The sequence below is a fragment of the Myotis brandtii genome, unplaced genomic scaffold (genome assembly GCF_000412655.1).
Source record: "Myotis brandtii unplaced genomic scaffold, ASM41265v1 scaffold854, whole genome shotgun sequence".
Taxonomy (NCBI): Eukaryota; Metazoa; Chordata; class Mammalia; order Chiroptera; family Vespertilionidae; genus Myotis; species Myotis brandtii.
In genome coordinates, this window is record NW_005371468.1 from 369,982 (window position 1) to 381,811 (window position 11,830).

General features: G+C 48.0%; 1 protein-coding gene across 1 annotated transcript; it reads right to left on the reverse strand.

The window, feature by feature from the left end:
• Positions 1-297: 297 nt before the first annotated feature.
• On the reverse strand, positions 298-11,502 carry SERPING1 (serpin peptidase inhibitor, clade G (C1 inhibitor), member 1). Its single transcript, XM_005884773.2, has 8 exons — positions 11,410-11,502; positions 10,880-10,957; positions 8,565-9,012; positions 7,048-7,182; positions 4,970-5,170; positions 4,636-4,775; positions 1,598-1,817; positions 298-707 (listed from the first exon to the last, which is right to left on the reverse strand). Exons 2-8 carry the CDS (start codon positions 10,931-10,933, stop codon positions 454-456), a joined length of 1,452 nt encoding a protein of 483 aa, XP_005884835.1. The 5' UTR covers positions 10,934-10,957; positions 11,410-11,502; the 3' UTR covers positions 298-453.
• Between the last annotated feature and the right edge of the window lie 328 nt (positions 11,503-11,830).

An 11,830-nucleotide genomic window follows, 5' to 3' on the forward strand; every position in this document is an offset into this window, starting at 1 on the left:
CTGATGGCACAATGGTAAATTTGATGCCAGCAGAGACACAGAGGAGTGAAAAAGATAGCCTGTTTCTGACTCCTTTCTTGCCAACTATCTCAGCTGTGTCACCGAGCCCGGGGAAGATCAACCAAGTCCCAGCCAGATCAGTAAGATCACTCTGCCAACCCGAGGCTTGGCTGAAATAATAAATAGCTGTTGTTTGAAGCCAGTCTTTGCGAGTGACTCGTTACAAGGCAGTAGCTAGCTGATACAAGGGCATGGTTACCCTTGTCCTTTAAATGGAAAGGCAAATGAGAGAGGAAGTCAGGATCTGCCAGGTTTTATTTGTAGAGTCTAGTGAACTTGAACCAGAGAAAGCTGCAAAACGTGGTTTTCAGGCGGGCAGCAGCAGGGAGAGCTGCAACTGGGCAAGCAGAGGCTTGCGGGGTAGGGACTGCCCTAGCCTGACCCCTGCAGGTCTCAGGCCGTGGGGTCGTACACCCGCCCCATGAAGATAGGGAACCTGTGCTGCTGGTCCCAGAGCAGGAAGAGGAAGGGCTGCTGCACTTCAAAGAGCATCAGACTGCGGGCCACTGAGATCGAGGAGGCCGCAACCGCCTCCACCCCGCTCTCCATCAGCTCCAGCGCCGCCTGGTGTTTCATCGCAGAAACCTGGAGGTCCGGGTCCTCTGTCAGCCCGCACAGGTTGAGATCGTAGGCAAAGTCAAAGAATTCTAGGGCATAACCAGAGAAAAATAATGAGTCAAAGACCAGCACGAAACCTTCAGCTGTCGGAGACACGTGTCCGGAATTTTCTGGGTTGGTCCCAAATCCCAAGACTCTCTTCTTCCTCCTTGTTGCTTATCAAAATATATATCATACCTTCTGGTCCAGTTCCTGGGATCCTCTGCCAGGAGGCCCATCTTCACACCAACTACCACTTTCTCTCAAGTGGTGAGAAGCCTTGCCCCTTCCCCCCCAAACCCTGAAAAATGTCATTGCTTCTATCAACAAGGACCTTGGAAGTGAGGAACTATGTCAGAAAGAGGTCATGTGTTATCAAATGAGGTCCTATACTAGGAAACAAGATAATCTATTAGGAGGTCAAGTTCTTGAACAGAATATGAAGCGATATATCTGGGAGTGAGGTCAAAAGTCAGGAAGTGAGGCCAAAGGTTAGGAAATGGAGTCTCTGTTGCCTCTCCTAAACTCAGAAGCCTCCAGTTACCCTCTTATCCTGAGTGCTTCTTGCACAATCTGTGGGATGGCTGAGTGTTATGAAATGTCTGTGGGGGAAGAGCATCCATGGCCCACCTACGTCACCTGTCACAATGAACCATAGTGGAAACAGTCAGGAGAGCTGAAGACCTGGATTGGTGCTCTGGCTCACTTCTACCTAGCTCAAGGGATCTTGGCTAAGTTATGTAAACTTTCTGAGTCATTTCCTCATGATATAATGAGATAATAGCAAATCCCTCTAACTTACAGGATCGAGGGACAACCTGAGATGATAGATGTACAAAGTATTCTAGAGAGTGCTAAGTGCCTTTTAGGGGCTCCCTCCGTCCTGCCACGCTTTTCTCCTCTGATGATCTGGGAGCAACTCTGAGCTGCCAGGGCTCACCTAGTTTCTCCATGATTAACAACATGTCCTGGTTGCTCTTGAGTTTGAATCGGGGCAGCATCAGGAGAGTGGGCTGGAACTTGACCATCTCCAGCTTCTTCATGATGGCCTTTAAGACTGAGGGGTTGAGAGCCTGCTCCATGTCTTGGAGACTGTGTTTCATGTTCTGAGGTACCATGATCACCAAGCTCAGGTTGTGGGAGAGCTGCAGTTGCCCCACCTGGAGGAAAAAAGATGCACCTTATCAGTCCTCCCACCCTCTGGGGCCCAAGGCTGATCTTCAGTCTGCTGTTCCAATCTGTACCATTTCAGCAAACAGCAGCCAGACTTGGGCTTCCAGGTTTTGCCATGAAATGGGGATGCCAGCCAGGTGAACAGTGCTGGTGAGAAGCACAAGAATGAGCACAAGTTTCTGATCACACAGGCTGAAGATGACTCTACCACTGATTAGCAATGTGATTTGATCTTTCTGAACCCTGATCCCTTCCTCTCAAGTGTGCATAGGGTACCACCAGAGTGAGCAATGTACTACAGGCAAGAGATTTCATCTTTCTGAATCCTGTTCCCTTCCTCTCAAGTGTGCATAGGGTACCACCAGAGTTACCGGGTCAGTCCTTTGAAAGACTTGATGGCTCTGCAGTGCCTACGAGAGTAAGTATAAATCTCTTACTGTGACGTTCAAGATTTTGTACAAGCGGGTCGTAGCTTACCTTTCCAGTTTGCCAGTAAAAGCTCTTTCACTGATGGCCAGACAAAAATATAAGAAAAGTGCAGGACTCCTGGGTCTAATATAGTGGTTCTCAACCCAGTGTGAATTCGCCCCGAGTGGACATTTGGCAATATCTGGAGACATTTTGATTATCACAGCTGGAGGAGGGGGTAGAAGCCAGGGATGATGCTAAATCCTACAATGCCAGGATAGCACCTCATAACAAAGGATTATCCAACCCAAAATGTCAATAGTGCCAAGGGTGACACCTTAGACCAGTGGTTCTCAACCTTCCTAATGCCGCGACCCTTTAATACAGTTCCTCATGTTGTGGTGACCCCCACCAAAAAATTATTTTCGTTGCTACTTCACAACTGTAATTTTGCTACTGTTATGAATCGTAATGTAAATATCTGATATGCAGGATGTATTTTCATTGTTACAAATTGAACATAATTAAAGCATAGTGATTAATCACAAAAACAATATGTAATTATATATGTGTTTTCCGATGGTCTTAGGCGACCCCTGTGAAAGGGTCGTTCGATCCCCAAAGGGGTCGCGACCCACAGGTTGAGAACCGCTGCCTTAGACGAATAGGATATAAGAGCATATCATTAAAAGGGCAAGTGGTTGAGGTTGAAAGATGGATGAGAAGAATGTAGACTGTGGAATTCAATTAAGCAATGAAGAAATGAACGGAAACCAGTCAATTGTTGGAATTTGAAAATATGGCCCAGAAGAAGCAGGATATAAATTGCTATTGACTGAGGAGCATGGACATGGGGTCCCTGTTGATGGAGGCTTCAACTAGGGTGGGATCATCGGGGCAGTACGCACCCTGTGTATGGATCTCGAGTCTCTGACTAAAACGTACCATGTTATGGCCTTGAATTTCCAAGCCAGTAACCTGAACATTCCTGAGCTGGTAACTCTAATCCCCCTAGTTGGATGAATACTCTTTAAGTCTTAGGAAGATTCAGAATTAAGTATGGAAAGGACAAAGTAAACCGACTTCATAGTATTCACACCAGACGGTTAGTTCAGGATAATCTTAAGAAAACCAGACACACTAGTTTTATACTTCTAAGCAAAAAGGTATAGGATAATTTCATTCAGTTTGAGAATGATGTTGAGACGTTGGGGTTAAAATTGATTTACTCTTTAAATTTAATTTTCAGTTCACAGGTGTTTGGAAGATGTGGCCAAGCAAGGTTGTAATTCTGCCCTGTCAGGTATATGGTATACTTAAAAAGAAAATAAAGTATATTTATAAAGTATACCCATAAGCTCAAAGTGCTTATGGGAATATTCATTAACCATATTTGTAACCATGTTTGTAAATGGAACAAATGGTTTATAGAAGTGTAATCTGCCGAAACTGGTTTGGCTCAGTGGATAGAGCGTCAGCCTGTGGACTGAAAGGTCCCAGGTTCGATTCCGGTCAAGGGCATGTACCTGGGTTGCGGGCACATCCCAGTAGGAGGTGTGCAGGAGGCAGCTGATCGATGTTTCTAACTCTCTCTCTCTCTACCTTCCTCTCTGTAAAAAATCAATAAGATATATTTTAAAAAAAAGAAGTGTAATCTGTTAGAAGTGACTTGATTAAAGAATAATCTTTGAGCTGACACCTGAATGAGCAGAAGGCACAGTTATGTGAAAATCTGAGTGAAGAGGGACGAGGCAGAGGGAAAGCTAAGGCCCGCTCCCAAGGTGGAAACAAGCCCGCGTGTTCCAGGACACATCCTTTACTTCTCAGCCTGGAACTGAGTCCTGGGTGTCTCCCACTGTTTTCTATCTAATAGGTCTGTGTCTTGATGTCCTAACAAGGAACATCTGATCACTGGGCATGAGACATTTTATTAATTAGAATCCTCTGGGCTCCATGTTTTCTGTCTTCCCTCCTTCCCCATCCACTGAAATGATACTCTTCAAATTCTGCTAAGGAACTTAAGCCATTAAACACATGTGCGCACACATACCACATGTATACACATACAGCTATACCTATCCATGTGCACACATATATGCATGCTGCACATGCATGCATACATCAGATGCACAGGACAGAAACACGACTCACTTTTTGCCATTTGATGGAGTAGAGATGAATGAACAAACTTTAGAATCCTGCTTTCCAGCCTAAAATATACAATGCCTGCCTCGGCCAAGGCTGGAGAAAGAAGAAAGAGAAAAGGTAGGGTGGAAGTACAGAGGGAAGGAGTAGAAATTAGTAAGGGTGCACGCCAAACAAATGGGGCCATAGCAGAAAAGAAATCAGGACACACAGGAGGCACTGAAACAGGAGTAGGAAGAGGCAAGGACTGACCTTGGCCTTCAACATAGGGTCAGTGAAATGGGCCACCGGGTACTTCTTGCTGGTCATCATGGGCACTTTTATCGTTGAGGATTTCAAGTAAAAGGGCTCCCTCCTGGTTTTTTTGTGATCAAATGTTGTCTTCCATTTGGCTAGAGGGGAGAGAGAGGGGGCCAGTTACTCTAATACAGGTGGGGAAAGGACATAGAGCTGAAGTCCCGGTTAGCCAAGGGTAAGACAGGTACAATGGGATCCAGTCATGGAATGTGGGGTCTGGTGGGCTTTGAAGTCAGGAGGGGAGGAAGGATTCAGGATGGGAAGATGACCTGGTCCAGGGCCCCCTTACCACTTAGATAGATAGCATTGAGGAGGACAAGGCGGGTGTCAGAGGGCAGGCTGTCTAGCAGAGAGTTGATCTTGTGGTTGGTGTTCTCCGCCACCCAGGTGTTGATGAGCTCCAAGTTGGCATCACTGTCATTTCCCAGGGGTCTGGGGCTGCCATACAGGTACTGAGAGGCGTTCATAAAGGCGTCCCTTATAACCAGGTCTGGTGGGGGATATAGGTCAAGAGAAGGAGGCATGAGTCCCCTGAACACTCTCCCCGCTTCTAAGAGCAGGTTTAGAGAGGGGGTGTGTTTTCTGTCGATCTTTGTGCTCACTCCAATGAACACAGCATGTTGGAGCAGGGGTCCAGGCCACTCCTCGTACAGATGTGACAATGAGGCCCAAAGAAGGCAAATCCTGAACTTGGAGCAGAACTCATCCCAGGCCCCCCCTGCCTCGCTTGCCATGTGAGCATGGCTGGCAAGGTACTTTGGAACTTCCGTTTACCTGTATTTCCCTCCCTTCTTTTCTTAATTCAAGAGGCAATAGAGTCTGCTTCCCAGCCTCAGCAAAAGTTTGTAATAAGACTTCCTGGCTTTGGCTTGCCAAAGCCCAGATCCACTAAAGAAAACAGTGTCTGAAAGAGGAACTTTTCCTGGACTAAACAACTGATGTTGAATGCAGTTGTATTTACCACCAACCCAGCAAAACAGAGGATCAAGTTTATTTTTAGTAAATAAGTAAATACAATGTTACTCAAATGCCGTATTTTCCCATATCTAAAAAGAGGGTGTTCCCCCCCCCCCCCCACTTTCTGTATTTTCTCAGTTTCTACGATGAACAAGTATTATTTTCATCAGTTAAAAAAAAAAAAAAAGCCAGAGTGTTACCCTGGCCCATGTGGCTCAGTTGGTTGGGTGTCATCCCTGTGCACTGAAAGGTTGCTGGTTCGATTCCCAGTCAAAGCCCAGATCCACTAAAGAAAACAGTGTCTGAAAGAGGAACTTTTCCTGGACTAAACAACTGATGTTGAATGCAGTTGTATTTACCACCAACCAAGCAAAACAGAGGATCAAGTTGATTTATAGTAAATAAGTAAATACAATGTTACTCAAATGCCATATTTTCCCATATCTAAAAAGAGGGTGTTTCCCCCCCACTTTGTTTTTCTGTATTTTCTCAGTTTCTACGATGAATAAGTATTGTTTTCATCAGTTAAAAAAAAAAAAAGCCAGAGTGTTACCCTGGCCCATGTGGCTCAGTTGGTTGGGTGTCATCCCTGTGCACTGAAAGGTTGCTGGTTCGATTCCCAGTCAGGGCACATGCCCAGGTTGTGGGCTCAATCCCTGGTAGGGGGCATGCAGGAGGCAGCCCATTGATGTTTCTCACATCAATGTTTTTCTCTCTCTTTCCCTCTACCCTCCTCTCTCCGTAAAAAAAAAGAAAAGAAAAGTAAAGAGAGGGTCAGACTACATCTATAATTTTCAAACTTTCTCAAGCAGCAGAGCTGTGTTTTCAAATAATGTCATGTCTGAAGCCCACAATATAAAAGGGTTGTGATTGAGGCTGGGCAAGAGCTTAGAGCCCAGTTGGCTCTACGTCCCTCTCACAGGAAGTGGCACCCCCACCCCACTCTGCCTCCCTGATCCCCACTCCCTCCGTGACTTCTGAAGGAGTTGTGCAGAACCCTAGGGCTCTGTGGACCAAACCTTGAAGAAAAAATGCATTCGATCATGTTGGAAGTTTATTGCTCTTATTACCTACTTATTCATCTAACACATGTAAATGACAACAAATTCATATAATATAAAAAAAGTGCAAAGACTAGAGGGCCCAAGATTCCCCTGACCCAGATTAACAAACATCTTTTGCCTATTTTATGTCTATAGCTCTCTAGTCCTATCTATTCATGAACTCTTATACTAAACGGAGTTGATGAATGCAAATGACTTACCCAAAATCTCACCATGGGGACTCTCTGTCTGCTAAAGCCCTCACCTGCTCTGCAGTCCACCCTGGATGTTCTAGCTCTAACATTCCCACTGTCCTTTACCCCAGTGCTGGGTCCCCCTCAGCAGCCATCCCCTCCCCGGCACTCACCTGGGCTGTGGAAGATCTGAGAGACTGAAGTGAAGCCTTTGGATGTGAAGGCCTTCAGGGCCTGGTGGACACAGCTAAAGTTCTCAGGGTAGGAGAGGACGGTCTCCAGGTTTTCCTTGGTGCTGTTCCCGGCCCCTACAACAAAAGGCAGAGATGAAGGCCTACTGCAGGAGGTGTGGGGGAGCCACTATCAGGACCACTTTAGAGGGACCAGCTGGAATGGGGGTCATTGCTAGAAGGGGATCACATATCATCAGAGCTGGAAGCATGGTTTCAGGAGACAGTACATATATCAGAAAGAGAGGGGTCGGGGAATTATGAATAATCATGGTTAGGCTTCTCCAGGACTGCAAATACTCTTCTCCCCTATTTTCTACCTAATTTTTATCCCACTCATCATTCAAAGCCTGGTGCCTGTTCTACATGAACTAGTATTTAGTTGGTTTAGGTTTATAAGGGTTCACCATATAGGCAGGGATACGAGGTGACTATTAAGAGGAGACACCAGCCCTGGCTGGGTAGCTCGGTTGGTTAGAGCGTCATCCTGATATGCCAAGGTCGTGGGTTTGACTCCTGGTTGGGGTGTGCATGGGAGGCAACCGATCAATGTATTTCTCTCACATCGATGCTTCTCTCTCTCTCTCCCTTCATCTCTCTCTAAAATCAATTAAACAAAGAAAAAAAGAAATTAACCAAAACCAATCAACTGAAATGTGCCTTCCAGGGGGCATTTGGCAGTGTCTGAAGATACTCTGGTGTCATAACTGGAGGGATGCTACTGGCATCTACTGGGTAGAGGTTAGGGGTGTTAGGATTCTGGGATTCCAGAGGAAAAGTTCTTATATATGCTCACTCTGTCTCTAGAAGCCTTCCTGGAATTTCCCCCTTAGAGTGACAGTTCTGTCCTCACTGCTTATAGTGATTTATTTGTGTCACTCCTGGGGTAATTCACCTGTAGCACTTGAGAGTAATCCTTCAGGAAGGCAGAGGGATTAGCATTTTTTGACCTCCCATCAAGCCAGGCACTGGGCTATCTACTTAATTTTAGGAGGTAAATACAACTCTCTCCAGTTTACACACGAGGACTCAGGCTCAGGGATGTTCAGTGATCTGCCCAAGGTCACACAGTTAGGAAATCCCAGAATCCTAACACCCCAAACCTCTCCCCACTAGATGCCAGTAGCCCCCCCCCCCCCATTATCACGATTCTACTCTACTTCTATTTCTTATGGTTTCATCTCTCTTATTGTCTGAACTTGAACCATAATTAATGTCTGGGACCTTGTTTTATATGTTCTTGTATAGTCCATAGGGTTTTTATAAGCAATAGTGCCTATGAAATCATTGTTACATGAAAGAATAAATGAACGTTCAAGAATAAAAACATTACACCCCCCCTCCATTGCAACCCATTTTTATAGCTTCCTCACTGAGGCATAGCTTTGTAGGTATCTGTGTTGGGGATCTCATGGGAGAGTCCGACATATAACCCAGAGAGAACTCAGTCAGGTTCTTACCGAGCAGGACCTGAGTGAGCAGGCTGGCGATGCTGAAAGGCGAGAAGATCATATTGGTCTCGGCCTTCTTCACGGACGAGAAGGCGTGGTAGAGCTTCACGGAGAAATCCATCAAAGCCTCCCCCAACATGGTCTCCGCTGAAGGATTCTCCAAGTCAGGGCAGTAAATTTCGGGCTCTGGGCAGGGCGGCCCAGTAGTGGGCAGGGTAGTTGGGTCGATAGGTTGAGTGGTTGACTGGGAGCAGGGCTGGGAGGTGGGGTGCAAAGTGCTATTGGCTCTTAGGATAGTTGAGTTGGTTGTTGGCATGGTGGAGGAGTCCACGGTGGGCTGAGTGGATTGAATCTCAGGGATCTCTTTCTCTGAGATGTTTTCGTTGATTTCATCCATCTGGTTCTTTGAATCCGTGAGGCTGAGGCTGGTACCATTAGGATTTGAGGAGGCTCTATCCTGTGGTTCAAGAAAAACTGTGTCTCATTTTTCTATGAGGCACAGTCCCCTCAAACACTGAAAGTGGGAAGAGAAGGTGGGGATGTGGACAATATTCTGTACCCAAGATAATTTCTGAAAAGGCCTGGTGGGTGAGGGACCTGCCCCAGAGCCGTGGCCACGGATTCCTCCAGAGTAGGGGGCAAGGCAGCGGTGGGTGGGGTGTGGGCAGGGATTTCTCTGCAGAAGATGCAGAGCAGGCAGGGGACGCTGTCACCGCTGACCAATTACTGCCATATAGGAAGCTGTTTCCCAAACTTTGGAGCTGAGTGTCAGCAGCCACTTACCTGTGTTCTTGAAATAAATAAATAAATATATCTGCCTGTCTTGGCTCACCTGCCTACCCAGGATAGACATTTGAGCTTGTGGCCTTTGCTTTAGAACAGTGGTTTTTTAAATTGTGGATCGCAACCCATTAGTGCAGCGGTTCTCAACCTGTGGGTCGCGACCCCTTTGGCGGTCGAATGACCCTTTCACAGGGGTTGCCTAAGACCATCCTGCATATCAGATATTTACGTTACGATTCATAACAGTAGCAACATTACAGTAGCAATGAAAATAATTTTATGGTTGGGTCACAACATGAGGAACTGTATTTAAAGGGCCAGAAGGTTGAGAACCACTGCATTAGTGGGTATTGAAAACAACCGGCATCCCAAAAGGAAGGAAGGAAGAAAGGAAGGGGGTGGGGGTGAGAACAGTATAGACCAGTGGCTCTCAATCAGAGACCACTTTGACCCCAGAGGACCTGTGGCAATGTCTAGAGCAGTGGTTCTCAACCTTCTGGCCCTTTAAATACAGTTCCTCATGTTATGACCCAACCATAAAATTATTTTCGTTGCTACTTCATAACTGTAATGTTGCTACTGTTATGAATCATAATGTAAATATCTGATATGCAGGATGGTCTTAGGCGACCCCTGTGAAAGGGTTGTTCGACCGCCAAAGGGGTCACGACCCACAGGTTGAGAACTGCTGGTCTAGAGGCACCTTTGGTTGTCATATGGGAGAGAAGAGGATGGGGGGAGGGCGGAGATGCTTCTGGCATCTAGTGGGGGAGGCCAGGCTTAGGGCACAACATCCTACGATGCACAAGACAGCCCCTCATACCCAGGAATTATCCAGCCTCAAATGCTGTTTGTTCTGGGTTGAGAAGCCATGTACTTATTATCCCCATTTCACTGATAAAAGAAACTGATGCTGAGACTAAGTAACTGGCCCAGGGTCTCGCAGAAGCTGGAGGAAAAACTAGGAGGCAACCCTCAGTCTGATTCCGGGTCCCTGAGCATCACTACATCACCTGCTGAATCTCAAAGGACCCTGCGGGTGCCACCTTCCACACACAGGAACACACAGGCCAGAGTAAGCACCCACCTTGCTTTCCCCTGACCTCCCACACCACGGGGACCTCTCACTGATTAACACCCACCCAGGTGTGTCTGCTACCACTCGCTTTCACAGGCCCAGCCTCCGGAGAACCTGTGTCTCCGCTGCAAACCCACAGCTCAGTGTCCACAACAACCCTTGCTTTTACATCGCAAAATGCTGTCCATTTCCTTGCCCTGCTTGGTCCTCCTTTATTCTCCACTTTATAAATTAGAGCAGGAGGGCTCAGGGAAGTGACTTGCTCAGGGCCCCCAGGCTGGTGCCTAGCGGGTCAGGTTTCGAACCTGCGTCCCTCTGAGTCTCCAGCTCTTTCCAGTCTCTCTATGAATGGAGCTGCAAGGATCACATTGTATGATCCCAAGAGGAGCTCTCCTCATTCTCTGGGGCCTGAAGGGTTAATCCTGGGCACCCCTCCACTCCCATTCCACGAAGGGCCACTCACCCCAGCCAGCAGCAGCAGCAGCAGGAGGGTCAGCGGGGTCAACCTGGAGGCCATCTGGGAGGCAATGTCAGCCTGGACCTGCGGAGTCAGCCAGCGTCAGGGCCGGCTTCGAGGCGTGGGGCCCACCCCCGGGCCCGCCCCCATTCCATTCCGGGGGCCCTTCCCCGCCACCTTCTTCCAGGCTCCTCCCTCTGTTTTGTTTTTCCCAAAACCGCTTCCCTTTCCCGGCACCGGCTGGCTCAGCCTCCCCCTCCCTGCCCCCAGCCTCCCCGCAGGCCCGGGTCTCCGTCCATCTGTTCCATCCTGGGGGTCCTACTTTAGCCAAACAATGAGGCCAGAGGCTGGGGGAGGAGGGGAGGTCCAGAGGGGGCTGCCCAAGAGGGGCGGAGGAGGGGGAGGCAGAAGTCTCTAGTCTAGGGGAACCAGGTCTGTAGAGACTGCAGAGATAAAAGGGGGGGGGGCAGGAACTTGGGGAGGAGAAAAGGGAGATGAGGAGACCCCCTCCCAACCCCCCCTCCCAAGAACCAAACCTGCTTCCCAACTCCTGGTCACCAGGCAGCTTTAGTGCAGACTGAGTGGCTAGTCCCACGGGGTCAGGGAGGGTGGGGTGTGTATGTGTGTGTGGGGGGGTCGGTCTTCGCTATTGGCTGGCCCAGGTCACAGCCCAGTTACAAATTAAGGATGATTGATCGCTGGTGTGAGTTCCCGTAAATCACAATGGGAGGGGTCCCTTGGTGGGCTTTGGGGGCTGCAGCAGGGATTTAGCCCGAAGCCCTTCCGGAGCTGGAAGTGGGGAAGCTTGGGTGCACCTCTGAGCTTTACGGAAGGAAGTTTACCCCCTCCACCTTCGTGGGTCACGATAGAAGCAGCACAGACACAGATTGCTCCACAGTTTACAGGCAAGCAGAGTTGCTCATCTCAGCTGATCTTCCAAGTAACCCTTTGGAAACT